The following is a 27,646-nucleotide window of genomic DNA, read 5'->3' on the forward strand; positions in this document are numbered from 1 at the left end:
GAGTCATTCAACCCTCTCTGACTGTGTTGTCTGCAGAAAGTTAATGATTCTTACCGGATGTTTGTCTTATCTGAATGTTTGTGTCAGTACTTGAAATGACTGTACACAGCTGAGATCCTCCATGAGCAAACGCATCTGTTGATGTTAGGCATCTTTGAAAGTACAGTTGCCTACTCTCTACAGTAGGTAAGAACCAAATACCATGGATCGTGTTTGATAACATCCATGAATCCACCATGGCCTTTTGGATTTACAGACATTTGATTACTTCACAGGGATGAGACATTGGGTGTTGACTGGCCAATGATGACATATTTAGTTGAAAAGACAGTTCTGAGGAAGAGCATGAGTTCCGCCTTCCTTGGTTTAAACATTTGTAAAGAGGAATGAAAGTCGTGCAGGGTGTCAGTGAGTATGGGGGTGGACGGTGTTGACATCATAATGATACAAACAGATGTCAAACTGTAAGAGGAGAGAATCCAATTCATCTAGAGAGTTCAGTAGAAAATGACTGGTGTGAGGAGACGGTGCTCACCTCTGAGGTGAGAAAGCTGCTTAGGTTTAACAGTTGTATTCAGCGGGTACTGTATCCTTTAGTTTACGCGGCAGCAAAACATGTTACATAGAACATCGGCTAACTACTTTATCTACATTTGTAATAACACAATTATTATCACGTTTTCATGTTTTTTTTTGTATCTTCCCTTTGACCATTTAGCCAAACTTCAATCATGGAGGACTGGTCCTTTCTTGCCTCCCTGTTGGACAAAGTACAATCCCACTCTACGGTTGTCGGGAAAGTTTGACTGACTGTCCTGTTTGTGTTTAGACTGCTGGTACGGGTGGCAGGGATCGACAAAGTATGGGGAAATGAACAATCCTATATGGTCTGCAAAACACTTTCATCGGGCTGTAAGAGTTTGTGCTAAGACCGGGCTTTCCCCATCTCCCACATCTGCTTCTGGGTCCTTCAGATCGTCTTCATCTCCACCACCACTCGCGTTGACCTGGCTCATGTCAGACACGTCATCCGCATGGAGAACAAACTAAGATACCAACAATCAAAAGGAAATAAATGAAGTGTGAAGTCACCACGAATTACACTAACGACAAGGGGAAAGTTCACATAAAGGAGACCTTGCTTGTCAGTAACATGTCCCATGTGTTTTTTAAAGATTCTATTTGAGGTTGGATTCATAGTGGGTCAGTGTTCCCTGTATGGCTTCGTGTTGCCCAGTAAGATTAAATACAGTGGATACCCATGTAAAGGAGACCGTGTAGAGTGCTTCATGTCAAGGCCCACTGAGAAGACTATCTTTATCATCTTCCTGCAGGTGATGGCTTGTGTCTCTTTGCTCCTCAATGTGGTCGAGATGTTCCAGCTGATTGGGTCAAATGTTAGGCAGGGGCGTATGACAAACACAGTTTGATAAAGATGCATTTTGCTAGATGTCCGGTTGAATCACTGTCTGTCTTCGTAATTTGTTTTCTCATGTATAGATACCCATGCTGATGAAAGCCATGCAGTGTAGACCTCACAACCATAACAGTGATCTCTGACTCTGTTGTGTAACACTGATTGAATGTATTGCATAGATATTTGTGTTACATTTGTGTTACACCCTTTTATGCGTATGCAGGCAACACTGGGATGTTGTAATGAATAATGAGAAATTGCTGAGTTGTGACTTAAATATCTCATATGTCTAGGAATGTTAGAGGAGATTAGATGCATAGGCTACCGACATCTGGGTTAACAGCGGCAGGTAGCCTAGTGGTTAATAGCGTTGGGCAAGTAACTGAAAGGTCGCTGGTTTGAATCCCTTAGTCGACTAGGTGAAAAATCTGCCTATGGGCATTTGAGCAAGGCACTTAACCCTAAATGATCCTTTAATTCGCTTTGGATAAGACTGTCTGCTAAATTATTAAAATGTGACTGAATTCATTTGTTGTTGTTGTGCGTTTCTTGATTGTTCTGTGAATCATGAAATAGTGCTGTGCATTTTCTAATAAAAATGTGCCTTTTCAACAGATACATCTGCCAACTTCTCTGGACACATGTGTGGCAGTGCGCAAGGGAAGGGGTTACAGGTACCCTCGCGGGTACTAAGATGGCTGCGCATGATGCAGCATGCCAAACTTGAGCCTGCACGCAACAGAGAGGCATGGTTCTCGGAGGAAGTGAGCAGCAGGTTTGTTGAGAAGAGGTCGAGATATCCAGGGCAGCGGGGCTATTGAAAGTGTGCATTCAGAGCCCAATCTACCGATCAAGTAAATGTTAACATGGGCTAATTGACTGACTCTCAGGGAGTGACATATAACAATGGGAAAACTGTTGATGCATTACCAAGTTTAGACATTGCACCGGTGTTCTACTGTTTTAACTCTCAACAGCAAGTTGAGACCGCGATTGATTTTTGCTGGAGGGGGATTGCAGAGATCCAGACATCGGTGTCCTCATATGTAGTTACGGCCCTGGCAGCAACTGAGGCCACAGCAACGGTAAAAGTGATCAACCGTACAAAATCAAATGTTGGAAGATCTTTAGTGGGCCACCCTCTAGCAATGTAATAACTCATGAGTGGGTCGAGGATGTAAAAGGTGTTCGCGTTATATCACAGCTACCCAGTCGGTGGATTTCTTTTTCTTTTTTTGATTTGGAAGGGTGACAGGTAGCCTAGTGGTTAGAGTATTGGGCCAGTAACTGAAAGGTTGCTATATCAAATCCCTGAGCTGACAAGGTAAAAATATATAATTCTGCCCCTGAACAAGGCTGTTAACCCACTGTTCCCCGGTAGGCCATCTTTGTGAAATAAGAATTTGTTCTTAACTGGCTTGCCTAGTTAAATAAACAAGAGATAAAATACAGACCTTCTAGTGTTTGTTCTAACCCAGAGAGTAGGTTGGAGTTTAGCTGGCTGTGATCCCAAGACCTTTGAAGATGAGTATAATACACTCAGAAATGTATTTCCTGAAAATGTCAAAGATAAAGCATTATGTAGAGACTGAAAGAAAATGATTAGACAAAGCCCTAACCCATCTTCCATAGATGTACAGCCCTTCACTGGGTTAACAAGGGAACTTCTCAGGGAAAATCTAAATCACATCATGAGGTGTGGAATCCAGTTGATTGTGAAACCACATTGGTTATGAATCAGACATACCCAATACTAGTACAGCTACTTGAAGCTGTTCAAACTCATCATAAAACACTTGTGGATGAAGTGGCTAACCAACCAATTTGTTTCAAATGTTAATGTTCTAGCCACATAGCCAGGTGTTGTAACCAGAATGTGAACCCCAACCTAGCAAGGGGGCAGGAGCCAAACCATGCCAGCTCGGCCGAGGGCCACGTGTCGGTTGTGGAAAACTGACACACTGCTCACTTAACCCGGAAGCCAGCCACACCAACGTGTCGGAAAAAACTGTATACAACTGGCGTCCGTGTCAACATACATGTGCCTGGCCCGCCACAAGGAGTTGCTAGAGCGCAATGGGACAAGGACATCCCAGGCGGCCAACCCCTCCCCTAAACCGGACGAAGCTGGGCCAATTGTGCTCCGCATTATGGGTCTCCCGGTCGCGGCCGACTGCAACATCGAACCCGGGTCTGTAGTGACGCCTCAAACACTGCAATACAATGCCTTAGACTGCTACCCATTTCGGGAGGCCGAAACAGGGAATTCTGTCATGCCTGCTCCCACTCTCCCCCCCCCCCGGGCACACGAGGGCGCCGGGCTCCCCGGCATTACGCACTCCTGCCACCATCATTACGCACACCTGCTTCCCTCGTCACGAGCATCAGGGATTTATCGGATTCACCTGGACTCAATCACCTGTTTATTACCTCCCCTGTTCCCTTCTGCTGCATTGATTGTTGTCTGTCTTTGTATATCCGTGTGCTGATGCTGTTCCTGTCTTGTTCCATGTCTGTTCCTAATTAAATGTTGACTCCCCGTACCTGCTTCTCGACTCCAGCGTTGGTCCTTATAGAATTCTTGTGGTCAAGGACTCGATGGACCCAGATACCAGGGAGAGAAAAGGGGAGGTTCCAGGACTAGTGGGAATGAATGTAATTCAAAATTATTTCAGCATTCTCAAGCGGCATCAGATACCAGTGTGAAGCCACATTTAGGCAGGCCTTAGAGGTATGTTGAGCCTAGGACAAACAGGACAACAAGTTTGTAAATCTTCTCTCCCCTGCACACATTTTAATCCCACTATGAAGTTGGTCTCAGCCACTGACTGCCAGGTTGGGCTGAGCCCAGGGGCACCAGTACTATGAGAACCTTTGACACTAGAGGAAGGTGACTTACCAGCGGGTATCTTAATGACCAGTGCCTTTATATCTCAAGAAACTGGCCAGTTATGAATGTGGGGGTAGAGAATGTGTATCTGGAACCAGGTATGCATTTAGCTTCCACCCAGTCAGCAGAGGTGGTGTTTAGCAGTTCAGAAACAGAGGTTATGTTTACAGATATTCCTGATGAGAGTAGGTCTACTGTATTCATAGAACATATTCAGTTGTGTTCAAAACCAGATAAACCATCCATTTCAAAACAGGTGAACTACAGTTTCACAAATTGAGTCCATCTCAGGAAGAACAGGTCAGGGGTTTACTGCATAAGTACTCTGATGTTTTTGCTAAAGGGGATGGATGGAGATGTAGGATACACTGACCTGATAGAACATGAGATTCCTCACATGGATGATGTTCCAGTATGTCAGAGGTACAGATGTTTTCCACCAAGTCAGTAGAAGAAGGTCAAGGCTCACATCAAACTGCTGTTAGAGCAGAAGATTATCAGGGAGACTTGCAGTCCGTATTCCTCACCTATAGTCATTGTTATGAAGAAGGGTGGCTCAATAAAGATGTGGATGGATTACAGGAGAATGAATGCTACAACGAGATGAGATGCTTACCCACTCCCAAGAATTGAAGAATCCTGGATGCACTGAGTGGCACCTGCTGGTTCCCCACGCTGGAGCTGTTGAGTGGCTTCAACCAGGTGGAGGTGGCAGAGAAAGACAAACACAAAACTGTTTTTTTCCCCAGATGCCTGTGACATGGGACTAGGGGCCCAGGTACACGATAGAGAGGGGCCAAAAAATGTAATAACAAACTAAATAAAACATCAACAATATGACCATACATATTTGTCACATTAAGCTACTGAGCTTGAGCGGGAGGTTTAATGAGAGGCAGCCTCATGTACAGGCCGGCGGGTTTATTTAAAGTGTGCATTCAGAGCCTCAGATCCTATCACAGTTTTAATTTATTCCCAGTATTTATTGAGATCTATTCCTGTATCGTGGTATGACCCAGTAGCTTATTTTCATCATAGTCTTATATCCTAGTAGCACCCTCAAGTTCAACACTATGTGCCCTGTGTTTGTATCGCTCGTTCTTTTTGTTAACAATTATGAATTATTGTGTAATTCAGAGTTTGAGTAGATTTACCCATGCAGCACGGCAGGTGTAAAAGATTAATCTGGAGTTCATTGTGCTTTATGCAACTAGCTCTCACAGTCTCATGTTAGAATTAAACGTTCGTCCAGGTTTCTCAAATGTAAAATATTGAAGTTGTTGAAAATGTAACATTTCTAAGTGTTTAATGTGAAGTTTAGGCATTAATTCCTAAAGGTTAGGAATTAAAGCCGAATGGTTAAGGTAAGGGTTAAGGTTTGGGATAGGCTTAAAACAAAAATCTCAAAAACATCTTTCTATCGCTGGCTTTCAACTTGCAACCATTGGAATCAGAGGCAGATGTGTACACCGATCCACCATCCCCAATGCCCTTGCAAATCCGTAATCTACTTGAAGGTAACAGCGCTCACTGTTGCCCCTGGTGGCCGGTTTCCACATCATCTCCCGACTCTCAAGCAAACTTTCACTGAATAGTACAGACAGTAGATGACTCACTTGTATTGAAAATCTAACAGATGAGGTACTTATACTTGCGTCTTATAAAATTAAACCATAATTGACTTGTAATAAACTGTACATTCCTGCAGATATACATACTGCGTGTAGTCTACAGCCTCATTGCACACACATTTGCTATAGTCCATTATCACCATGAAGATTTTGTTGCACCTCTTGACCGAAGAAGACTATGCTATATTTACAGCCAATCAAATCAGTGATACAGTATACACATCATAGTCTAGTTTTGCTGCACAATTTACTTTTTTATATGCTGTGCATAGAGTATATTGACAGGAGAAAATATTATGGTATAAAACATCACACCAGTCACCTGTTTATAGTTATTTAAATGTTTTCCTCACCTTATAACATAAAATACACTCTAGGCAAAGCTCACATTTTTTACATTTTATTTACAACCACATAAAATAAATACAAAAATCAAACTGACATATTTACAAATATTGAAAGTCACAAATAATTTTGTTTTGGTCACTTCGGTCAGTGTGGTTTCAATAACCCAAACAATGTATGATGAATCACATTATATTAAGATGATCACATGATCACAAAAAGCCAATTCGAGGACCATCTCACTGAGGAGCGACAAGACTGCTGAAAATTAGGTTGCATTGCATTTGATTTCCTTCTAGTGCTCACCATGAACAAATACAACATGTTGGCTTGGTTTACCAGAGGACAACAAATCAAGCTCAAAGTTTCAGTCCTGTTACACCTACTGCATCGTATTTACCTATTCTTCTAGAATCAAGCCAAGCCTAACAATATTTTTTAGACACTGCATTATTTTAGGACTGAACAGTTTCCGTGTCATCCTTTCTCTGCCACTGAATAGCTGAGTGGTGATCAATGATTTCAGGCAGTACTGCCCCCATCCAGACAGCTGTGCATTGCGATGGCTGGGACTTTTTGGGCTCGTCTTCTTGAGCCAGAGCCACACTTAGAGCATATCAAATAAAATATCTCCACCACATTCAGCAGCAGAGATACGCAAGCCACCACCAGCATGAAGATGATGAAGATGGTCTTCTCTGTTGGTCGTGACATGAAACATTCTACAGTGAACGGACAGGGAGCTCTGCTGCATTCAATTTTGGGGTCCAGAATAAACCCATACAAGTAATACTGACCCACTATAAACGCTATCTCAAGCAGAATCCTGAATAATATATTGACTGTGTAACTAGCCAGCAATTCACCTTTGATTTTGACATGACCCTTCTCATCAGAATACTTAGGCATTTTCCCCATCTCATTGCCTGCCTGACTCAGCCATTGCCTCAGTTTGTTCTCCTTGTGGATGACGTGCATGACATGTCCCAGGTACACCAACGTTGGGGTGGAGACGAAGATGATCTGAAGGACCCAGAAGCGGATGTGGGAGATGGGGAAGGCGTGGTCATAGCACACGTTCTTACAGCCGGGCTGTTTGGTATTGCAAATCATATTGGACTGCTCATCGCCCCACACCTTCTCCGCCCCTGCTCCGAGGACCATGATCCTGAAGATAAACAGGACGGTCATCCAAACCTTTCCAATGACCGTGAAGTGCGACTGCACCTTGTCCAGCAGCGACGACAGGAATCCCCACTCTCCCATTTTTTTGCTGATAGCTCTGGCTAGAAAGACGTAGAAAAAAACCCATAAATGTATATGTTTGGGAAAACAAAGAGAAAGGTTCAGTTACACTATTGGCAACACTCTGACAAATGATTGGAAATCTATGATGAGAATGAATGAAAAAAATACCAGAGTGGATGAACAGAGAGCAGTCTGTGTTACGGAGAGAAGAACACCAGCTGCTTATGGGATGCTAAGGCTATTTCTTTGAGTAAAGTAAGCTATAAAACACATTGCCTAAATGGAAAGATTCCACATGCTGTCTGTTATCAAGAGATTAAGTGTATTCTAAGTCAAAATCTGATGTATAATATTTGAGCATCAGACATTATAATTTAGTTTTTCAATAGGAAAATATATAATGTTTTTCTTTATATATATACAGTACATTACAGTCAGACCCAACATTATTGGTACCCTTGATAAATGCACACTCTATAAAATAAATAATACAAATGCTAAGCTACAGTATACTGTAATATTATTTTATACTAATTGAATTGCTCAGAGATTTTGTTTAAACAAGTCATTTAAAAAATGTGATAAAAGATACTGGTCAAAATGACTGGCAACCCTGTTTTCAATAGCTTTCAATACCTCACCTTGCGAGGATAATGGCACTAAACATGTCCTGGTGCTTGGTAAAGGGCCCAATGACCAGTGGAAGGCAAAATAGCCCCATAACATCAAAGATCCACCACCAACATATTTGATGTTATGGGGCTTTCACTTCCACTGGTCCTGGGGCCATTGTTAATAAGGTCATACGCATCATGAACTTTACCCAGTACCAGGACATTTTAGACCTAAAACGGACAAAAGTGCATCTTCCAGCAAGACAATAACCTCAAGCAAACATCAAAATCCACAAAGAAATGGTTCATTGACAACAAAATCATCTCAGCCTCCGGACTTGAACCCCGTTGAAAACCTGTGGTTTGAATTGAAGAGGGGATCCCAAAAGCACAGACGAAGGATATCAAGGATCTGGATTCTGTATGGAGGAACGGTCTAAGATACCTTCCAATGTGATCTCTAATCTAAATCTCTAAACTACTGTATATCTCTTTCTCTGAGCAATTGTCATAGAATAAAATCATTTCTATATTTGTTTGAGAATACAATATAGCTCAGTATTTCATACTCCCTTTTCTTGCTCATCTTTATCAAGGGTGCCAATAATGATGGGCCCAACTGTACATTCTGTTTTGAGCATAATTTTTTTTAAACAAATTATTTCGATTTATTTGTATGATATGCCCAAAGTATGTAAGTGTAAAATGTCCCAAATACCACAAAATCAATATTTCAATAAAAACTCAAACTTTTGTTTCTAGGTTAATTAAAGATATGTTTAAGCCTAGGTTGTCCCTCTTACAATGGTTCAAGCGTATCCAGAAATCATTTTGCTTTTGGTGATATTAGATTAGCATTCTTATGTGTTTTCATGTAAAGGGAAAACAACAAAATAGTTCATTAAATGTGTCTTACCTTTATACAGACACCTTCTGAACACAATATCCACCAGTTGTAAGTGGCAAATGTTCAAATGCTACGTACTGCTACTAGTTTACCTTGAAATTCAGTTTTGTCGAATTACACAATTGTCTTGTCGTGCGAGCTGACACGTTGTGCATGGAAATGATACATCTTCTGTTTAGAATTATGTGTTCCTGGGAATGATTGTACCAGTTAATAATTGGCAAAACAATGATAAGGTACATTTTAATGTTGAGTCATTTTGTATTTCCAAATGAGTCAGTAATAACCATGAAATGGCATTGTAATCTAAGCCATAGCCTTTGCTAATGATTCTCATTGACAATGTGGGTGGTCCAGTTCTAGGTAGTCAAAGGGTAATATAAGTTCATGAAATCTTAAATCAATATTTGTTTTTGTTTTTTTGGGGGGGGGGGGGGGGGGTTCCTTGGATAGTTTTCAGAGTATACTGTATGAAATTGTATTGTTCCTTGGATAGTTTTCAGAGTATACTGTATGAAATTGTATTTTTGTTGTTGACAATGCTCTCCCTGATTGACATTAATAGAGTTCTGGCAAAACATAAGGATACTTATTTTATTATACTATAGCTATACGCCCCTTTATTGTGAGGGTTGGAGGATGTGCCATTCATCATTTTCAAGTTGTGCCTATAGCAATATTTTCATATGCAGTCTTGCACTCCTAGAACATTTATCTGGATTGGTATTTTGGCAAAGTTCTGGTATAATAATAAGCCACTTTATTTTGAGGGTTGGGAGACATACAGATGTAGGATCTTAATTTGAGCCAGTTTACTACAGCAGGAAAATAATCCTGCAGCAACAGGAAATGTGAATTATTAGGTGGATTATAATGAATGGATTTTTTGTAAGGGTTGATAAACCTTTTTTTATTTATTTATTTATTTTACCTTTATTTAACCAGGCAAGTCAGTTAAGAAGAAATTCTTATTTTCAATGACGGCCTGGGAACAGTGGGTTAACTGCCTGTTCAGGGGCAGAACGACAGATTTCTACCTTGTCAGCTTGGGGGTTTGAACTCGCAACCTTCCGGTTACTAGTCCAACGCTCTAACCACTAGGCTACCCTGATAAACCTTAAATACACTACAGCAAGAAAATAGTGATCAAATGAAGATCTTATTCTTCAGTGATGTTCATTTAAAAGCAATATTTCCATAAATGCTGTCCTAAGAGACTCAACTATTCATGTGTATTATTGTAACATGTTTCTGTGATTGTTTGATGAGTTTTCAGTCTCTAAGGTTCATGCAACCACCATTAATACAAACATTTAAAACATTATTTTTTTTACAATATATTTGATTTATTCCTTCAAAAAAAGAAACACTGCATATCTAGATTGTATTGTAGGATAGACAATATCTCAGTTGTTAACATTCATCAGGCTAACTTCCTTCATACTGGACATGGAGACATAGAAATAGTATCCACGAATTCATCTGACTGGGGAAATACATTTACAAAATCCCAAAGCTTCCTATAACAGAAAATGTTACATAGAACCATTGGGATATAATAACTGAATTGCATTTCTATTCAAGGTTGAACAGTAAACACTCACAATTGAACAGTAAACATTCAACATCAATACATAAAATACACTAACTACTAGTGCACTGCGTTTAAATCAATAAACATAAGAAAGCAAAACAGGTAGTGTATTCATTCAGATTTTCAACAATACAAAAGATCAAGATACAGTCATGGCTAATTAACTTTCAAGTGTCTTAGTGGGCACCTAGCAACCTTTTCTCTTGTGTGGCTCCATCCAGACTACCCCCTAAACTCTGCCCACTCTCAAACCCCAGGTTCATCTTATTCTGTCTCAGTGGGTCCATCTCATTATCCACGCGACCAGACCACCCAGAGGAGTGGAGGGTGGCGGGGTTCGCTGCTGACGTAGTGCGATGAGTGCGCCCCTTGGAGCCGCCACATCTCACTCTTGTGTAAAGCAGATAGAACACCTCAATCACATTCAGAGCCAGAGACACACAGGCTACCACCAGCATGAAGATGATGAAGATGGTCTTCTCTGTGGGACGAGACATATAGCATTCTACAGTATAGGGACAGGGAGATTTGGAGCAAGGGAACATGGGAACCATGACAAACCCATACAGGTAGTACTGGCCAACAATAAAAGCGATCTCTAGAATGATCTTAAAGAATAGCTGGGTCATGTAACTGCCCAACAAATCTCCCCTAATTCTGACCTTCCCTGCTTCATCTGTGTATTTGGGCTTCTTCAACGTGCCATTATCTTCTTGGCTGTGCAGTATGGCTCTCAGCTTGTTCTCCTGGCTGATGACATGCATGGCATGGCCCAGGTACAGAAGAGTTGGAGTGGAGATGAAGATGATCTGCATGACCCAGAAACGGATGTGTGATATGGGGAAGATCCAGTCGTAGCAGACATTTTCACAACCAGGTTGTTGCGTATTGCATATGAAACCAGATTGTTCATCACCCCACACGCTCTCCGCTCCAGCACCCAGAACCATGATTCTGAACAGGAACAGGACACTCATCCATATCTTTCCAATGACCGTTGAGTGGGACTGCACCTTGTCCAGTAACGTGGAAAGAAAACCCCAGTCTCCCATGTTTGCTGATGTTCAATGGCTTTCTGAAGAGGAGAAGAAAATAACCAGGTAATTCATTTGACAGGAGAAGGCCCATCTTATCAATGAGTCAGGTTGTCAATGTTTTCCACTTCTCTTGTTATCCTTAATCATTCATTTGATTTTTGGGGCACGCACACAATGGCATCAAGACCAAGTTCCTAAAACTGATATCCCTCTATCATTAAGACAATACAATATATATATATATATATATTAATATATATATATATATATATTACAACATTGTATGTAATAACCCTTCTGTATTGAAAGATAACCCTCGTTCAAAAATAAACTTAAAATGTAAGCAGTTAGGCACACAATGAAAAGCAACAAAAACGCACATGACAGGCTAGATCATAGTTCATGTCTAGTATGTATTGATTATGAGGAAAAGTTGATGTATGCCTTATTTACTATTAATAATATGTTCATATTTTATGATATTGCATGGTAATCAGTACACCCCAAACACATTACGTACTGAACAGTCTACTACTATAATAACTTAAATAAAAATGAATTCGATCCAAAAGAATTACAGAACAAACTACTACTTGTTTTTCTTTAAAAAATGACTCAAAGGATAGGAAAATGTGAAGTGAAAAAAGTTGCCTCCTACCTGGTCCTGACTCTATGGAGAATATACCTCTTAGACCAACTGATCACTAACATGAGTTGAACCTTGAGTTTTGGAGGATGGTGGTAAGGATTGCGTCAGGTTCCCCGTCACGTTGTCATAATCATCTAATTCAATTTTAAAAGTTAACCTGTAAAGGACTAACAGGAAGAGCGATATATAATGACTGACAGAAAGATACACACCCACAACAATAAGAAACATGCACTCAACAGACTTCATAGGAACACATCTAAAGAAATAATTTTGTATTGTTATGAATTGATAACACAGAGCCCGGAGTTGTTCCTAAAATAGGCATCATGGTGTCCGAAACATTCAAACCAAACACAATACGAGCCAGAATAATTTCCTTATAAAATCATTATTTATTAAATCAAGATTATAGTGTTATATGAATGACATCTACATATACATGCAATGTCACAACCAATAATACAAAATCCCAAAGAAATATTTAGAAAGAAACATATTTATATTAGACAGCTCAAACGTGAATCCTTTATCACATAAAAACATGATGAATATGTTACTTAATGTTTAGGAGAAATATATATGGCTGTAGACTGGCATGCGAATCATTGAGTCAACATTACAAGCAGGCTTTGTGAAAAAGAATGTGTACAAAAGCTGACACCTTAGATGTGGACTTCCCCCATGTTAGCAGTGTTTTCCTCAGAAGCCACACTTTTCGTCACCCCACTGCCCAGCTTCCTCCCCTGCAGCTCCAACTCCAGATTGACCCAGTTCTGGATCATCTGGTCTTTGTTCTCAAAGGCCTTCCTCTCCAGGACAGGGGTGACCGGGGTCACCGTGTAGTCCTGCCGCCTGTCCAGACACTCTTTGACCGATTTAACAAACAGGTAAAAGAGCTCAATGATGTTGAGGAGTAGAGACACACAGGCTACCACCAGCATAAACCAGATGAAGACGGTTTTCTCTGTGGGTCTGGACAGGAAGCAGTCCACCTTGTGAGGGCAGGGGAAGCGAGCACAGATAAAGCGGGCCTGGAGGGTGAAGCCATACAGGTAGTACTGTCCCACGATGAACCCCACCTCTAGAAGGATCTTCACCAGTACGTGCAGTACGTAACTGCGTAACAGACGGCCACGCAGGTTAATCTTTCCATTGTCGTTGCTGTACTTGGGGACTTTGTAGCCCTTCTTCAGGAAGTTATTGGCCTGCTCATCCTGTGCTTGCTTCTTCATCTTCTCCCGGACTTTCTTCTCTACGTGGATGATGTGGAGGACATGGCCTAGGTACACCAGGGTTGGGGTGGAAACGGAGATGATCTGAAGCACCCAGAAACGGACGTGTGAGATGGGGAAGGCGTGGTCATAGCAGACGTTCTCACATCCCGGCTGGTCTGTGTTACAGACAAAGTCTGACTGCTCGTCCCCCCACACCTTCTCTGCCCCGGACCCAAGGACCAGGATCCTGAAGACAAACAAGACCGTTAGCCAGATCTTCCCTATGACCGTGGAGTGGGACTGCACTTTGTCCAGCAGCCGGCCCAGCAAGTCCCATTCACCCATTTCGATCAGTTAGACAGTTTGCTGTGGAAAAACATATCATTGATTTATCACATGGTGGATTACTGTTATGACTACAACTGTCAAATGTTTTTAATGTTTTAAGCAATGTTTTAGAGAATGAATAGATCTCATAACAGCATGAAGTAAACTGTACTAATTAAAATGTAACAATGATTTGTCAATCAAGAACCTTCTTTATCGGTTAATTTGAACCATTGAGTACATTGATAAGTGAAGGCCCATGAGGCCCAGATATCAGGAGCCATTACAATAACAGACCTTTGCAATCTGGTGGGAACCAAGGACCTGACCTTGTTAAACCCCCAAACATTGATTGCTTTATGCAGGAGGCACAAGACATTACAATTATTTCCTGCCTTTCCATTACAGTTTCCTGTGCCACAATTTAATTCAGGGTCATTTACTGAACACATACACAAAATGGAATCTTTGCCGATCAACATTTTCTGAGGAAAAACTTCTCACTGCAGATAGTTTTTCCTCAAAGATGTAAGCGTAGTCTAAGTATTGTTAAACAGGTATGTTCACGTCATAAATACTATAATTATAGGCTATGTCATTACTTTTTAGTCATGGTCAGCAAATCTCATCAACCCTTACAAAATATCCCTTTAATGTAAATTTCAATTGATTAACCTCACTGTCCATGCATTATGACTGTCTAGTATAGTATTACCAATCAGAGGCAATGCACTTAACTATTTTAAGAGACCTTTGCATTTTCGTAATAAAAGAAGAGACCATTACATCTCACTTTCTAATGTCATGAATGCAATTTGCACAAACCTGGTATTTGATTGTGTAATAATCATAAGTCAATTGCTTGCTTTTTCAACTTACCAACGGACAAGACTTGCAGAAAGTTTGGAGCTCTCAGTCTCTCAGGAGGGTGATGTCAGAGTGAAGCCGAGAATCCTCTCAACCTTCCCCTCTTATGGAGGCACCATCCAAACCACAGCAAAGACTACATATCCCACCTCTTAGTCATGACACCATTCAATGACCTGTGGTAGTGTTGTTGCCCAAGGTGAAACCATAAAATGATAATTTAGGTTCATATGATATCTACTGTATACCAAACATAGAGGCAGGGTATGCCAATATCCGAGAAATTACGCTTTAAAAAAAAGAAAAAGTGAGACATTGCCAACCTGCAACAAGATTGAATTGACTACATATCAAATATTGATTTTCATACACAATGTGCATTTTATGTGTCTAATAATTAGACATTTTGCCATTTCTTTGTCAGTTGTTACTTTCCAATTCTTCCATCAATTGTTTTGTTTTTAACAGCAGACTTTACTTCACATGTCCTTGTGAGGATTACAGACAATGACTGACCACATTTTTTCTAAATAATATTACATATGTCAAGATGGTTGATCTTTCTAAATAGAAATGATTTACAAAACTATCTTTGTTGTTAAAAACATATATATGTTATGTTCAAAAATGAAACCCTGATCAAGTACATCAACAAATAGTTATCTAGTAAGGACCATCTTTATTGAGATACATTTTAGATGAAAAGTCATTCACGAGCACACAAGTTGTTTCTGCAATCATATCACCAATATTTATAATCACAGCACATCACTAAATAAAAAAGAACCCATTTCAAAATCTATTCTCAAGTATACTGTCAGTTGTACCAAAACAACTCTTTACATAGGAATGCCAGTTAAACACCTCAGTGATCACTGTTGGTCAAATAAACCTCAAATCACTGCAAAAAAATATCTCCATCACCTCCCATATCTGTGCATTTCACAGATGTCATCAACATAATTTGGGCACTACACTCCTGGAGATTCTTTAGTATTATTATAAACTATGAATAAATATCATTTTGTTATGCAATTCAAGATACAATCATTACACAAACTAATTCACTCACTAGTGTAATATCATCTGTATGATGACTGTATGACTACCAGCAAGGCATAACTTTGTTGTCATGAGTTCAGTGGCTGGAGTTCTGTTTCTGGAGAACTTTCAGCATGAGCTTGTGAGCATACGTGACCCCAAGACCCAAATCCATTCGGGCATTGACTGCACAAGTCGAAACTGGAAAAGAGAACACCAACAAGAGAGTCATGGTTAGTCTATAGTTTAAAATGGACTATGGCTACTAAATGTCTATCCCTCTACTCTACCAAGACCCATTTTAAATCAGCACTGATCTGTGTACCTGCAGTGTATGAGGCCAATAGCCTGTGGTTCTGTGTGAGATGCCCAGGGTGGAGATGGCATGACGGGCATACACGTCTGACTGCGGTATTAGCCACCCGCCTGCTGATGCTCCATGGGGCGCCACTTGGAAAGGTACCAGACTTTGCACAAAGACTCCCTGACGACCATATTCATGGTGCAGAGCACGTGAAAAGTTGTCAAGGTAAGCCTGAGAAAAAAGAGAAGAATCACAGCCATTTCAGTACAACAGTAGGCCACAACGCATTTACAAACATGAAGGTCATTAGGATCACACACACACACACACACACACACACACACACACACACACACACACACCCTATTAGGTGTGTATGTGTGTGTGTAGAATCTGACCGTAGACGCAGAGAGAGCAGCTTTGCTTGGAGAGGGTCTATAACATGCCCCAGAAGAGATGTTCACTACTGCTCCACGTCTCCTCTCTACCATGCCAGGTAGAACCAGGCGCGTCATCAGTGTGGTGGCAGCAATATTTCTGTTGATTACGTCCCATAACAGGTCTTCAGACAGGCCAGTAAAGTTTGGCGAGTTGCGAAGGGAGTCATCCACACAGTTAACTAAAAAGCCTATGTCTTTGTCCCGCAATGCATCTTTGACAGGCTTGCAAGCTGCATGGCCCTGACTGAAGTCTGCCACAAGCACCATTGTATCCACTCTGTGAGTCTCAGATATGGCCTTGGCTGTGTCACTGACACTGGCACCCTCTTGGCTTATCAGGATGATGCAGATGCCCTGCCTGGCAAGCTCCTCTGCATAGGCTTTCCCTATGGCCTCTGAAGCACCTGCAATACATGGGCATAGAAGACATGATGAGAACCACAACATAAAAACCCTTTATGTGAACTGTGGAATTATTCTCTGTCTATTCTATTGCATTTACCTTACCATAAATGACAGCCCATTCACCAAAACGGCGGCCAAGGCGCGTGCTTGGCATCAGTCGAGGAAGGAAATGCACCCTGACAAAGCTGTAGCAGTCCCGCACGAGGATAACAGCTTTGCTGGCTGTATACAGAGCACCCACAACGGCTAGGGTTTCCACACATGAATTGCATGACCGAGCAATTTCTTTGTACAAAAGCTCAAAACTGTCAACAGCAGCCATAGCAGTCACGGGTTGGTATTTAGCTAGCTAAACTTTTTTTTAAACTACAGACAATGGTTTCCAATCCTAGCCAATCTGTACTACTTATGTTCGTCAATAAGCCAGCTAACGCTTTTCTGATTATATACTTGACTTGATACTTAGGACAATTTTGTCTCGTATTATGCCATCTAGGTAAATAGCAGTTCTGACAGGTGCAATCTTGAGCTAGTTTGGCTTTTGACAGACGCTCCTTTCCCGGAAGGGACTGTAAACATGGGGACCATGTGACACCTAAAACAGGAACGGGATTTAAAGGCACAGTAACAAGCATAACGTCTGAAACCTTTTACAAGTAGTAGCTGTAATTTATTGCATATCATCATTGTCAATATTAACTTCATAAAAAATTCAAACATCCTTAAACATCCTCCACCATTGGTGTTTGTTTGCAACCCTTTTCTCAGCATCATCTTTGCCTGTGACCTTAATCTGCTTTGAATATCCCACAATGCACGAGTGTGAGCTAGCTACCTGTTTCCATAGAGACAGTGGTCGAGCCAAGCTGCAGCAGGTTCGAAATGTTTATAAACTATTCAACTAGCTAACGTTAGCTAGCTATAATGACTAAATACGCGGTACCATATGTAGCTAGAAAGTCTTACACCGTTTATTACAATGTGATACATTTGCAATGGTTTGGGGAAATGTTGAACGAAGTTAGGTCATGCAAAGGACTTTATCTAATTTCCTTCGTAGCTAGCAAGCTAACGTTAGCTACCGTCGTTAGCAAACTATGTTAGCGCCCTAATTGCAGAAATGTTAACAAACACCATCAACTGGCTACATAGCAATACAATGCGTGTACAGGTTTTTAATACAATTACATCGCTTGTCTAACTAGCTAGTTATCGCATTGAAGAAGCGCTGTAGTAGCTAGCTAGATAACAAAGTTGGCACATTCTAATCTGAATTCTGCAGATAACGTTACAGTATTTCTGCAGAGAAGAGTGAATCCACATCAAGACCATGTCTCAGTTCTCAGCTGAGGCTGAGGCTGAACTTCAGTCTCTGTTGAGGCAACTTCTAAAAAGCATCAAAGACAGAATCTCTGGTGCACCATCCATTGAATGTGCAGAGGAAATCTTGCTTCATCTGGAGGAGACAGACAAGAACTTCCATAAGTATTCAGAAATAAATTGCTTTCTCGATTGTTCCCATCAAATCTGTAGTAATTTGTGTCCATTTTCATATCATTCTTGTTTATTATTGGTCTCTTTTTTTAGTTATGAATTTGTTAAGTACCTGAGGCAGTATGTGGAAAGCTCTCTGGGAGCAGTCATCGAGGAGGAGACAGAGAGCTGTGCCCGAGGAGAGGGATATGCTGTTGGGTCTGTTCAGGACACCTTGGTCCATGCTGTTACAAGGAAGACTAGAGAATCTGGAGAGTATGTATGGTGTCTCTTTCCAGTGTCCATTAAGCATTCCCAGTGAAGACGAGATGACTAACATGACTCGCCACTTATTTCACAGAATATTCCACCGCTTACAGGGGGAGTCTGTATGTGTGTGTATGCTTCACAACGAATACAATCTTGAAGCAGGAGTGTAGACTAGATATGGCATTGCATTCACCCATCACATTTACTTTCTCATGTGTAGATACAAGCAAATGATGCAGACATTGAAGAACACGATGATGGTAGTCGTTGAATCCTTGATTAATAAATTTGAAGAGGACCAACTGAGAAAGGAGGAGATGCACAGGGAGAGCCAACATCAGCAGTCAAACAGCCATTACACAGACAACTGCTCTGACAGTGATTCATCCTTCAATCAGGTAATAATAGCATGTAAAATAAATAGCCTACAAGTCACTTTTGATGCCCTAATTGAATTTGGTCTGCAACGTTGTGGTCTGCTACTCAACATTGCTATATATACGCATGATGTGTTTTTGTTTGTGCTGGCAGAGTTCATATTGATTTATAGGGGGTTTAATCTAGGCCGGGACAAAGTGAGGATCCACCCAACTATCCACTGAATGGCTTTTTATACACTATCAGAACAGTATCATTATACCTTATTAACATATTTATTTTGGTTTGGATAAGTAATACTATTAAACGTGTAAATCATTACGTTATAGGCTACATTTGTTTGTGTTGCCTCTGAGTTGCGTTTGTAATCAGTGTAATTTATGCTGTCTAATTTTAGCTTACCAAGCTCAAAAAAGGGAATGTACAGTAATTACACATTAACTACAGTTGCAAATGCTTCCATGTTTCCATACAGAGTTATGCATTTATCAAACAAGAACAGCTGCAAGTTCTAGCTGAAAAGCTTGACCCTAGTAGGCCTAAAGAGGTAAAAGGATTTCAATATGATTTCTATCCTGTATAATTTGCTAGGTTATTACTAGCGGCAGAGATTTAATTGATTGGAGCCAATATTGTGTGGTCCCTGAGAGTGAAAGTGATGTGTTGTGCAGGTGCGCTGGGAGGCCCTGCAGGCTTTGTGCTGTGCCCCGCCCTCGGATGTGCTAAGCTGTGAGAGTTGGAGTGGCCTGCGCAGGAACCTCTCTGCTGCCTTGGCTGACCCAGACCCTGACCTCAGTGTAAGTCACTGAATAATGCTCACAGAAAGGTTGGCTCCTATGAGTGCAGATAACATGTTCTCAGAGAGATGCCTGTCTTGTGATATTTTGAAAATCATATTAAAGAGCCAACAAAGGAGAATGAATACTGTCATCCTTGTTTTGCTTGTACAAGGAAAAGAGCTGGCCAGCTTAGTTTGGGTATTTCTTGTAGGCATACTTAGAGTAGACATTTGAAACCTCAGATGAATACAAGGTCCATAAATAGAAAAGGATACTCTGATATGGGAATTCACCCCCTAGGGAACTTGTGGTCAACTTTAGTTGTTTTCAGTCTGATGAACATTTGTCACAGTGAAATTGCAACAATTCACATTTGTAGGAGTCCTATTTCCCAAAGGTTGTCTGTTTCTCTCCTCAGATTTCTCAGTATTATTTTGTTTACTCTCTACTCAGGATAAGGTCCTGCGCTTTTTTGCAAAAACATTCTCCTGTTCGCCACTGAATGTAACAAGGGAGATCTACACCAGTTTAGGTAATTAATTTGTTTTTCCCATATATGTTTCTGAAATGTATTGTTTGAAAAAAAAATCAAAGTCTGATGTGGATAATACATATTTTGCCTTCTGATAAATAGCCAAAAGTCTGGAGTCTGACTTCCTGTACCATAAATTGAGCCTCCCTACTGGATCAGCAGGGATTGATGTAAACAGACAGGACATTACCCGTCTCCTAAAACAAGTATGCACCCTCTCTAATGGAATACTTTCATGGCAGTTATAACTATTTGAAAATTATGTCATTATTATACTTTTTTTTTTTTTTTTTGCCAGATGCGATTAATGAATGATTTTCAGAAGGAAGTAACAACCTTTTGGATTCGGCACCCAGAGAAGTGAGATGTTTGTTCTATTTTATGACGTGATCCAAATGAATAGTTTAATCTAGAATTAGATTTAGTATCTTCTTTCTGTCACTAGGTACATGGAGGAGATAATAGAGAGTACTTTCTCCCTCCTGTCCATAAACCCTGAACACGGGTTAGAGACACAAGGGTCAGAGAAAGCCTTGAAGCCCATGCACCTCATTGCCTTACTGGATATCAAAGCCACCTGGTTTAAGAAGTGGATGGTGAGCACAATATTAACCTTCTCTAAACACCACAAAAAAAAACAATCCCCCCCATAAGTAGTCAAACCAATTGTCAGTGCTGAGTGAATATGATGTCATTCCTGTCTCTTCCAGCATGGTTACTACAGCAGGACCGTGGTCTTTAGGCTCCTGGAGAGGAAGTACAAGTCTCTGGTGAGTGAGTGATAACTCATCTTTATGGTTCTGTGACAGTGAGGGTGGTGGTGACGCGATTGATGACGAGCTGATGATAGTCTCTGATTGTCCTCCTTCGTGATGATACATTTTTTTCCAGTTTTATTAAGATTAAAGTCTAGATTGCCTTTATAGCTATTGTCTTGCAGTATACAGTTGATGAATGTTGAAGACATTAAACTTTCTATATATCTAGTTATATTCTATTCGCAGGTAGAGTGCTGGAAAATGTATTACCCTCAAACAAATGATTTACTTTACAGGTCTTCAGTTGTATTTTTTCAGTGTTTTCAACATTCCTTTGATGATTGTAATGAGCGCTGTTCTATCCCAGATTGTGGCAGCTCTTCAGCAGTGCATTCATTATTATGACTCCTGTGACCCAGTCAGAGATGAGACGGCTGAGGTCATCCACTCTATGGAGCACCAGCACATCGGTAAATTAAACTTTCATCTACACTGGTATTTCTCTATTCTATTCAAATTATATTGTAACCAAGATCTACTGTAGCACAACCAACATGTAGACCTATTTTGTACACTGCTCAAAAAAAGAAAGGGAACACTAAAATAACACATCCTAGATCTGAATGAATGAAATATTCTTATTAAATATTTTTTTTCTTTACATAGTTGAATGTGCTGACAACAAAATCACACAAAAACGATCAATGGAAATCAAATTTATCAACCCATGGAGGTCTGGATTTGGAGTCACACTTTGGAAAACCAAACTACAGGCTGATCCAACTTTGATGTAATGTCCTTAAAACAAGTCAAAATGAGGCTCAGTAGTGTGTGTGGCCTCCACGTGACTGTATGACCTCCCTACAACGCCTGGGCATGCTCCTGATGAGTTGACGGATGGTCTCCTGAGGGATCTACTCCCAGACCTGGACTAAAGCATCTGCCAACTCCTGGACAGTCTGTGGTGCAACGTGTCGTTGGTGGATGGAGTGAGACATGATGTCCCAGATGTGCTCAATTGGATTCAGGTCTGGGGAACGGGCGGGCCAGTCCATAGCATCAATGCCTTCCTCTTGCAGGAACTGCTGACACACTCCAGCCACATGAGGTCTAGCATTGTCTTGCATTAGGAGGAACCCAGGGCCAACCGCACCATCATATGGTCTCACAAGGGGTCTGAGGATCTCATCTCGGTACCTAATAGCAGTCAGTCTACCTCTGGCGAGCACATGGAGGGCTGTGCGGCTCCCCAAAGAAATGCCACCCCACACCATGACTGACCCACCGCCAAACCGGTCATGCTGGAGGATGTTGCAGGCAGCAGAACGTTCTCCACGGCGTCGCCTGACTGTCACATCTGTCACATGTGCTCAGTGTGAACCTGCTTTCATCTGTGAAGAGCACAGGGCGCCAGTGGCGAATTTGACAGTCTTGGTGTTCTCTGGCAAATTAAAAACGTCCTGCACGGTGTTGGGCTGTAAGCACAACCCCCACCTGTGGACGTCGGGCCCTCATACCACCCTCATGGAGTCTGTTTCTGACCGTTTGAGCAGACACATGCACATTTGTGGCCTGCTGGAGGTCATTTTGCAGGGCTCTGGCAGTGCTCCTCCTGCTCCTCCTTGCACAAAGGCGGAGGTAGCGGTCCTGCTGCTGGGTTGTTGCCCTCCTACGGCCTCCTCCACGTCTCCTGATGTACTGTTCCCTTTATTTTTTTGAGCAGTGTATTTGGTTGTTGGAGAACATTTCTAATTATTACACAGGACATTTTAATCATTAGAGGCTAATAGCTTTTTCCGTGGCTTTTCACCTGCTGTACATCCCTTGAGAACTCAATGCAGGCGCCAGGCCCTCCCTCCCAGCTCGCCTCCACCTCTCCCTATTCACCTGGTTCACACGCCTCCTTATCCCACTGAGTGTGGGGTGTTTAGATGCTGAATAAGTCAAGTCTTGTTGAGGCGGCCCGTATCTGCAGTTATCAGACACCCGGTGGTTTGTTTTCCTCTGTCTGTGGTCTTACAGTCTGTCCTCCTCTCCAGGCCCGATGGCTCTGCTGCTATCTATCTATCGCCAGGGCCGAGGAGGGCTCCCATGCTTTGAAAGAGATTACCACTGTGTATACTGTGTAGTCTGGGGAAGAGCAGAGGAGCTGCATAGTGAAATACTGTTAGGGATGGTGGGGATGGAGGAAATCACTGACTGGCCAAGCTCAGGGAGTAGAATAGCAAAATGTCTATAACATCAGCCAGAGTATATTCAAGTCTGGTCTTTTGAGTCTTGAGAAGCCCAGATTATGTATGACCATGTGATATGTATTCATCATTTGGTCCATGATACAAAGAATGACTTGTGTGAACTGGAGCTCACCTGTAATGAATATGTAGGGAGTCAGGAAGCAGGTGTAGAAAGAGAGTTTAATAATAAGACAAGGCAGGTGAACAAACCAGGAGTAGTGTACTGAACGTGAAAACAAACCAATTCTGCCTGATGACTGAGGCTACTGAAAGCTAAATAAAGGGAAGGTAATCAAGGTGATGAAGAAGTCCAGGTGTGGGTAATGATGGGGAGCGGGTGTGGGTAATGATGGGGAGGGTGTGTGTGTAATGATGGGGAGCAGGTGTGGGTAATGATGGGGTGCAGGTGTGGGTAGTGATGGGGTGTGGGTGGTGATGGGGTGTGGGTAGTGGTGGTGAGCGGGTGTGGGTAATGATGGGGAGCGGGTGTGGGTAATGTTGGGGAGGGTGTGTAATGATGGGGAGCAGGGTTGAGTAATGATGTGGTGCGGGTGTGGGTAATATTGGGGAGCGGGTGTGGATAATGATGGGGAGTGGGTGTGGGTAATGATGGGGAGCGGGTGTGGGTAATGATGGAGAGCGGTTGTGGGTAATGATGGAGAGCGGGTGTGGGTAATGATGGGGAGTGGGTGTGGGTAATGATGGAGAGCGGGTGTGGAAATTATGGAGAGCGGGTGTGGGTAATGATGGAGAGTGGGTGTGCGTAATGATGGAGAGCGGGTGTGGGTAATGATGGTTGCCAGGACCATCATGGAGATGGGGAGCGGGTGTAGGCGGGACAACACCATGATTGTGCTAAACAACTAATTGTAAGCTATGTAGGAGGTAATTAGGTAAGGGAGACTGGGGTTATGGAAGTGCAGAAATGATTTAAGCATCCCTTAGGCTTTTTGAAAAACTTTTCCTAAGCCTGTATTCTATTTCAAACTAGCTTCTCTCTCCTCTCCCAATGCTATATCCACTGAGACCTAAGAATGGCCCACTATTTCTCTCCCATACGCTGTTTCTCCTGAATACAGTGCCGTTTATATTTCCTACAGCCTCATGTATAGAATGGAAGGCCTAATAAAAAAGATGCCTAATGTCTCTCTCCCTTATAGTTCTCCTTAAAACAGAGCGTACCTCGTGTTGTCTTCTGTGGGGCAGCTCTGCCGTAGAGTGAGGCTGCGTTCTTGACCTTGCATTGGATGAACACAGATAAACTGACCCCGTTGTCAGTGATTGTGCAAAAGGTTTTTTTTGTCCCTTGTTTGAACCTGTATTATCAGCACTGCCCATGGTGTTTTATTGTTTCAGCATATGCTAAAAGATAGGTTGGTGAAGAAATTGTATTATGTTTCATATCAAATTACATCAGTATGCTATTTGTTACATGTCGTGAATGGAGTTTCACCTGAATAAATGTTAAAGGAGTTTAGACAGCATGTTATCTCTTTTGTTTCCACTGTTGAAGCATAATCTTTTTTCTGTCCAGGCACTGCTCAAAGGACTCTCTACACTACCAAGGAGCTGGAATATATGTATTTCGTTCACTCATTATGTGTGCTTGGAAGGCTTCTCATGTACACTAATGGGAGAAAGCTCTTTCCCGTCACAGTGTGGAAACGCAAAGGTATGAACAGAAGTGAATACTTTTATTTAAACTGGAAAAAAAAGCGTAGTTTGACAGTTTTTTCACAGAAGTTGCGTTGACCCCCATCCTGGAGGAAGAGCTGTTGCATTACTCTCGGTTGCCACCCTAACTGTCTGATACATGTGTCATTTTCTTACAGATCCAGTCAGTCTGACAGACTTGGTTGTCATTCTGATTAGCATCATGTACCAACACCCCAAGCCTCCTCACAGTGACTCATCACATGCAGGTGTGGTTCACGTTGCCTCTCCCATCCCTTGACTCACTATCCAGCCTTCTTTTACACATGCTTCCCACCCTCTCATTAAGATGATGACGTAACTATGCAAGATGGTGCAACAACAGATGAGTTGTTCCACGGAATGAGTGCCTTTTGCATCCCTTTGATATTTTAAGTAGAAATATTGCATTTAAGGGCAAGTTATATTAATGGACGTGCCCTTTAATATAGACCACATGGAGAATTCAATACATCAGATTTTTATAATGACTGAAGTCTGGCTAAAGTCCCAAAATGCAGCATTTTGATATGTCCCCCAATGCACCCTTTGTGACTTCTAGGAAGACTTTGTCGTCCCCACCTTCATCGGCCCTAGTTCTTTGGCTGCTTTGACAAAGTCATTTCTGAGTAGTGTTATTTATTTCGTCGTTCACGTCTGTCTGTCCCTCATTTTAAGGTCAACCCTGTTACGTGAACTGAACTCTTGTTTTAATGTGGTTAAAGTATTTATTGTTAAATATATATTTTAAAATAACATTGAACATCTAATCCTGACATCACAGTGTAAAAGCAGCTGAGCTGGTTCTCCGTTTTTTTGTTGTCTGTGTTCTGGTATTTTGTGGTTGAAAAGTGAGAGGGTCAAACATAACTTGTCAACCCTTGCTACCCATAGATAGACAAGCTAGGAATGTTTTAACAATAAAGCCATTTTTGTGAAGCTTTCTTTCAATTCCCCCTCCCTGTTGTCCACAGCAAACTTCCAATTCCCCTGTCACAAGGGGATTTATGTCTGTTCTCACCTCGAGAGATGGGAAACAGTGTTTTTTAAGATTTAGTTCTTTGTGACAGAATGTAAAAATGACGTGAAATCTAAGTTTGTTTTTGCCCAAGTTACACTACTCAAAGGCACCCAATTTGGTGGAACAACTCAGATACTCCAGTATGTGGCTTAGTTTTTATGACAGCCCTTTATCTTGATATGTGTATTCTAGAGTACACCCACTTTGTGTCTGTCAGACCTTTGTCAAGGTGACACTGTGATACTCACTGAGATGAGACATAACATCACTGAGACTCAACTTGTGTTGAGCCGTTATACACTGAGTGTACTACATCTTTTTCTATGATACAGACTGACCGGGTGAATCCAGGTGAAAGCTACGATTGATGTCACCTGTTAAATCCACTACAATCAGTGTAGATGAAGTGGAGGAGACGGGATATAGAATCGTTTTTAAGCATTGAGACAATTGAGACATGGATTGTGTATGAGTGCCATTCGGAGGGTGAATGGGCAAGACAAAATATTTAAGTGCCTTTGAACAGGGTATGGTAGTAGGTGCCAGGCACAACTCAATATTAGGAAGGTGTCCTTAATGTTTTGTACACTCATTGTATATTATCTGTTGGTGACACCAACACCCATTTTATTGCCCCTTCACTTTCATGAGCAACACTACAATACCTTTATCCCAGTTAAATGATCAATAGTAATGTACCTTCCCTGTCTAACAGCATGTCCTTTGCCAGTGCTCCACAGCTAAAGCCACAAACTATAGCTTAAAATAAACATATCTTTCATGGTCTTTGTTCAAATAATGATTACTGATACTTAGGAATTTTCGTTGCTGTGTCGTAAAATCTTAAACTGAGCTGTCCCGTGTGTTTGTGTGGGTGGGTGTATGTGCATGTCTGCATGTGTGTCGTTGCAATTGTGTTTCTAGACACTCTCTCTCCCACCACTCTTGTAATGGAGTTGCTGAGGACCCTGGGTGACCGCACAGAGTGTGCAGTGGAGTGCCTTTACCAAACCCCTGTCATAGAGACATTGCTGGCACCCATCATCACCCTGCTCAAAGGAAAACAGGTCAGTATAAAGCAGGTCAGCATAAAACAGGTCAGTATAAAGCAGGTCAGAATAAAGCAGGTCAGCATAAAACAGGTCAGCATAAAGCAGGTCAACATAAAGCAGGTCAGTATAAAACAGGTCAGTATAAAACAGGTCAGCATAAAACAGGTCAACATAAAGCAGGTCAGTATAAAGCAGGTCAGCATGAAGCAGGTCAGTATAAAACAGGTCAGTATAAAACAGGTCAGCATAAAACAGGTCAACATAAAGCAGGTCAGTATACAACAGGTCAACATAAAGCAGGTCAGTATAAAGCAGGTCAGCATGAAGCAGGTCAGCATAAAGCAGGTCAGCATAAAGCAGGTCAGTATAAAGCAGGTCAGTATAAAACAGGTCATTATAAAGCAGGTCAGCATAAAACAGGTCAGCATAAAGCAGGTCAGTATATAGCAGATCAGCATAAAGCAGGTCAGTATAAAACAGGTCAGTATAAAACAGGTCAGCATAAAGCAGGTCAGTATAAAGCA

At 41.6% G+C, this 27,646-nt stretch overlaps 5 protein-coding genes and 1 pseudogene across 9 annotated transcripts in view; 2 read left to right on the forward strand and 4 right to left on the reverse strand.

Annotated features, from left to right (window-relative positions):
- The first annotated feature begins 731 nt into the window (after positions 1-731).
- Positions 732-1,430, forward strand: LOC109866193 (gap junction Cx32.2 protein-like; annotated as a pseudogene).
- A 4,892-nt stretch (positions 1,431-6,322) lies between these two features.
- Positions 6,323-9,199, reverse strand: LOC109866541 (gap junction Cx32.2 protein-like). Its single transcript, XM_020455257.2, has 2 exons — positions 9,062-9,199; positions 6,323-7,569 (listed from the first exon to the last, which is right to left on the reverse strand). The coding sequence occupies exon 2, from the start codon at positions 7,547-7,549 to the stop codon at positions 6,806-6,808; it is 744 nt and encodes a 247-aa protein (XP_020310846.1). The 5' UTR covers positions 7,550-7,569; positions 9,062-9,199; the 3' UTR covers positions 6,323-6,805.
- Positions 9,200-10,366: 1,167 nt separating this feature from the next.
- On the reverse strand, positions 10,367-12,436 carry gja13.1 (gap junction protein alpha 13.1). The gene is made up of 2 exons (XM_020455238.2): positions 12,342-12,436; positions 10,367-11,721 (listed from the first exon to the last, which is right to left on the reverse strand). Exon 2 carries the CDS (start codon positions 11,696-11,698, stop codon positions 10,823-10,825), a length of 876 nt encoding a protein of 291 aa, XP_020310827.1. The 5' UTR covers positions 11,699-11,721; positions 12,342-12,436; the 3' UTR covers positions 10,367-10,822.
- A 277-nt stretch (positions 12,437-12,713) lies between these two features.
- gja11 (gap junction protein, alpha 11) lies at positions 12,714-14,848 on the reverse strand. The gene is made up of 2 exons (XM_020455352.2): positions 14,756-14,848; positions 12,714-13,915 (listed from the first exon to the last, which is right to left on the reverse strand). The coding sequence occupies exon 2, from the start codon at positions 13,892-13,894 to the stop codon at positions 12,998-13,000; it is 897 nt and encodes a 298-aa protein (XP_020310941.1). The 5' UTR covers positions 13,895-13,915; positions 14,756-14,848; the 3' UTR covers positions 12,714-12,997.
- A 554-nt stretch (positions 14,849-15,402) lies between these two features.
- Positions 15,403-17,530, reverse strand: hsdl1 (hydroxysteroid dehydrogenase like 1). The gene is made up of 4 exons (XM_020455450.2): positions 17,036-17,530; positions 16,487-16,932; positions 16,110-16,319; positions 15,403-15,985 (listed from the first exon to the last, which is right to left on the reverse strand). The coding sequence occupies exons 1-4, from the start codon at positions 17,253-17,255 to the stop codon at positions 15,914-15,916; spliced, it is 948 nt and encodes a 315-aa protein (XP_020311039.1). The 5' UTR covers positions 17,256-17,530; the 3' UTR covers positions 15,403-15,913.
- A 218-nt stretch (positions 17,531-17,748) lies between these two features.
- The window catches only part of tbc1d32 (TBC1 domain family, member 32), a 38,235-nt gene continuing 28,337 nt past the window's right edge, over positions 17,749-27,646 (forward strand). For 4 of the 5 annotated variants that reach the window (XR_004204661.1, XR_004204662.1, XR_004204660.1 and 1 more), the window contains exons 1-14: positions 17,815-18,418; positions 18,521-18,682; positions 18,897-19,074; positions 19,530-19,601; positions 19,726-19,851; positions 20,287-20,365; positions 20,468-20,571; positions 20,664-20,725; positions 20,811-20,961; positions 21,076-21,135; positions 21,491-21,593; positions 24,892-25,029; positions 25,190-25,279; positions 26,995-27,137. Coding sequence is in view for 2 of the 5 variants with exons in the window: in XM_031800395.1 (XP_031656255.1) it covers positions 18,264-18,418; positions 18,521-18,682; positions 18,897-19,074; positions 19,530-19,601; positions 19,726-19,851; positions 20,287-20,365; positions 20,468-20,571; positions 20,664-20,725; positions 20,811-20,961; positions 21,076-21,135; positions 21,491-21,593; positions 24,892-25,029; positions 25,190-25,279; positions 26,995-27,137 (1,623 nt within the window). In the remaining 3 variants the exon portion in view is untranslated. The other variant, XM_031800396.1, reaches the window with a different exon arrangement.

The sequence above is a fragment of the Oncorhynchus kisutch genome, linkage group LG21, assembly GCF_002021735.2.
Source record: "Oncorhynchus kisutch isolate 150728-3 linkage group LG21, Okis_V2, whole genome shotgun sequence".
NCBI lineage: Eukaryota > Metazoa > Chordata > Actinopteri > Salmoniformes > Salmonidae > Oncorhynchus > Oncorhynchus kisutch.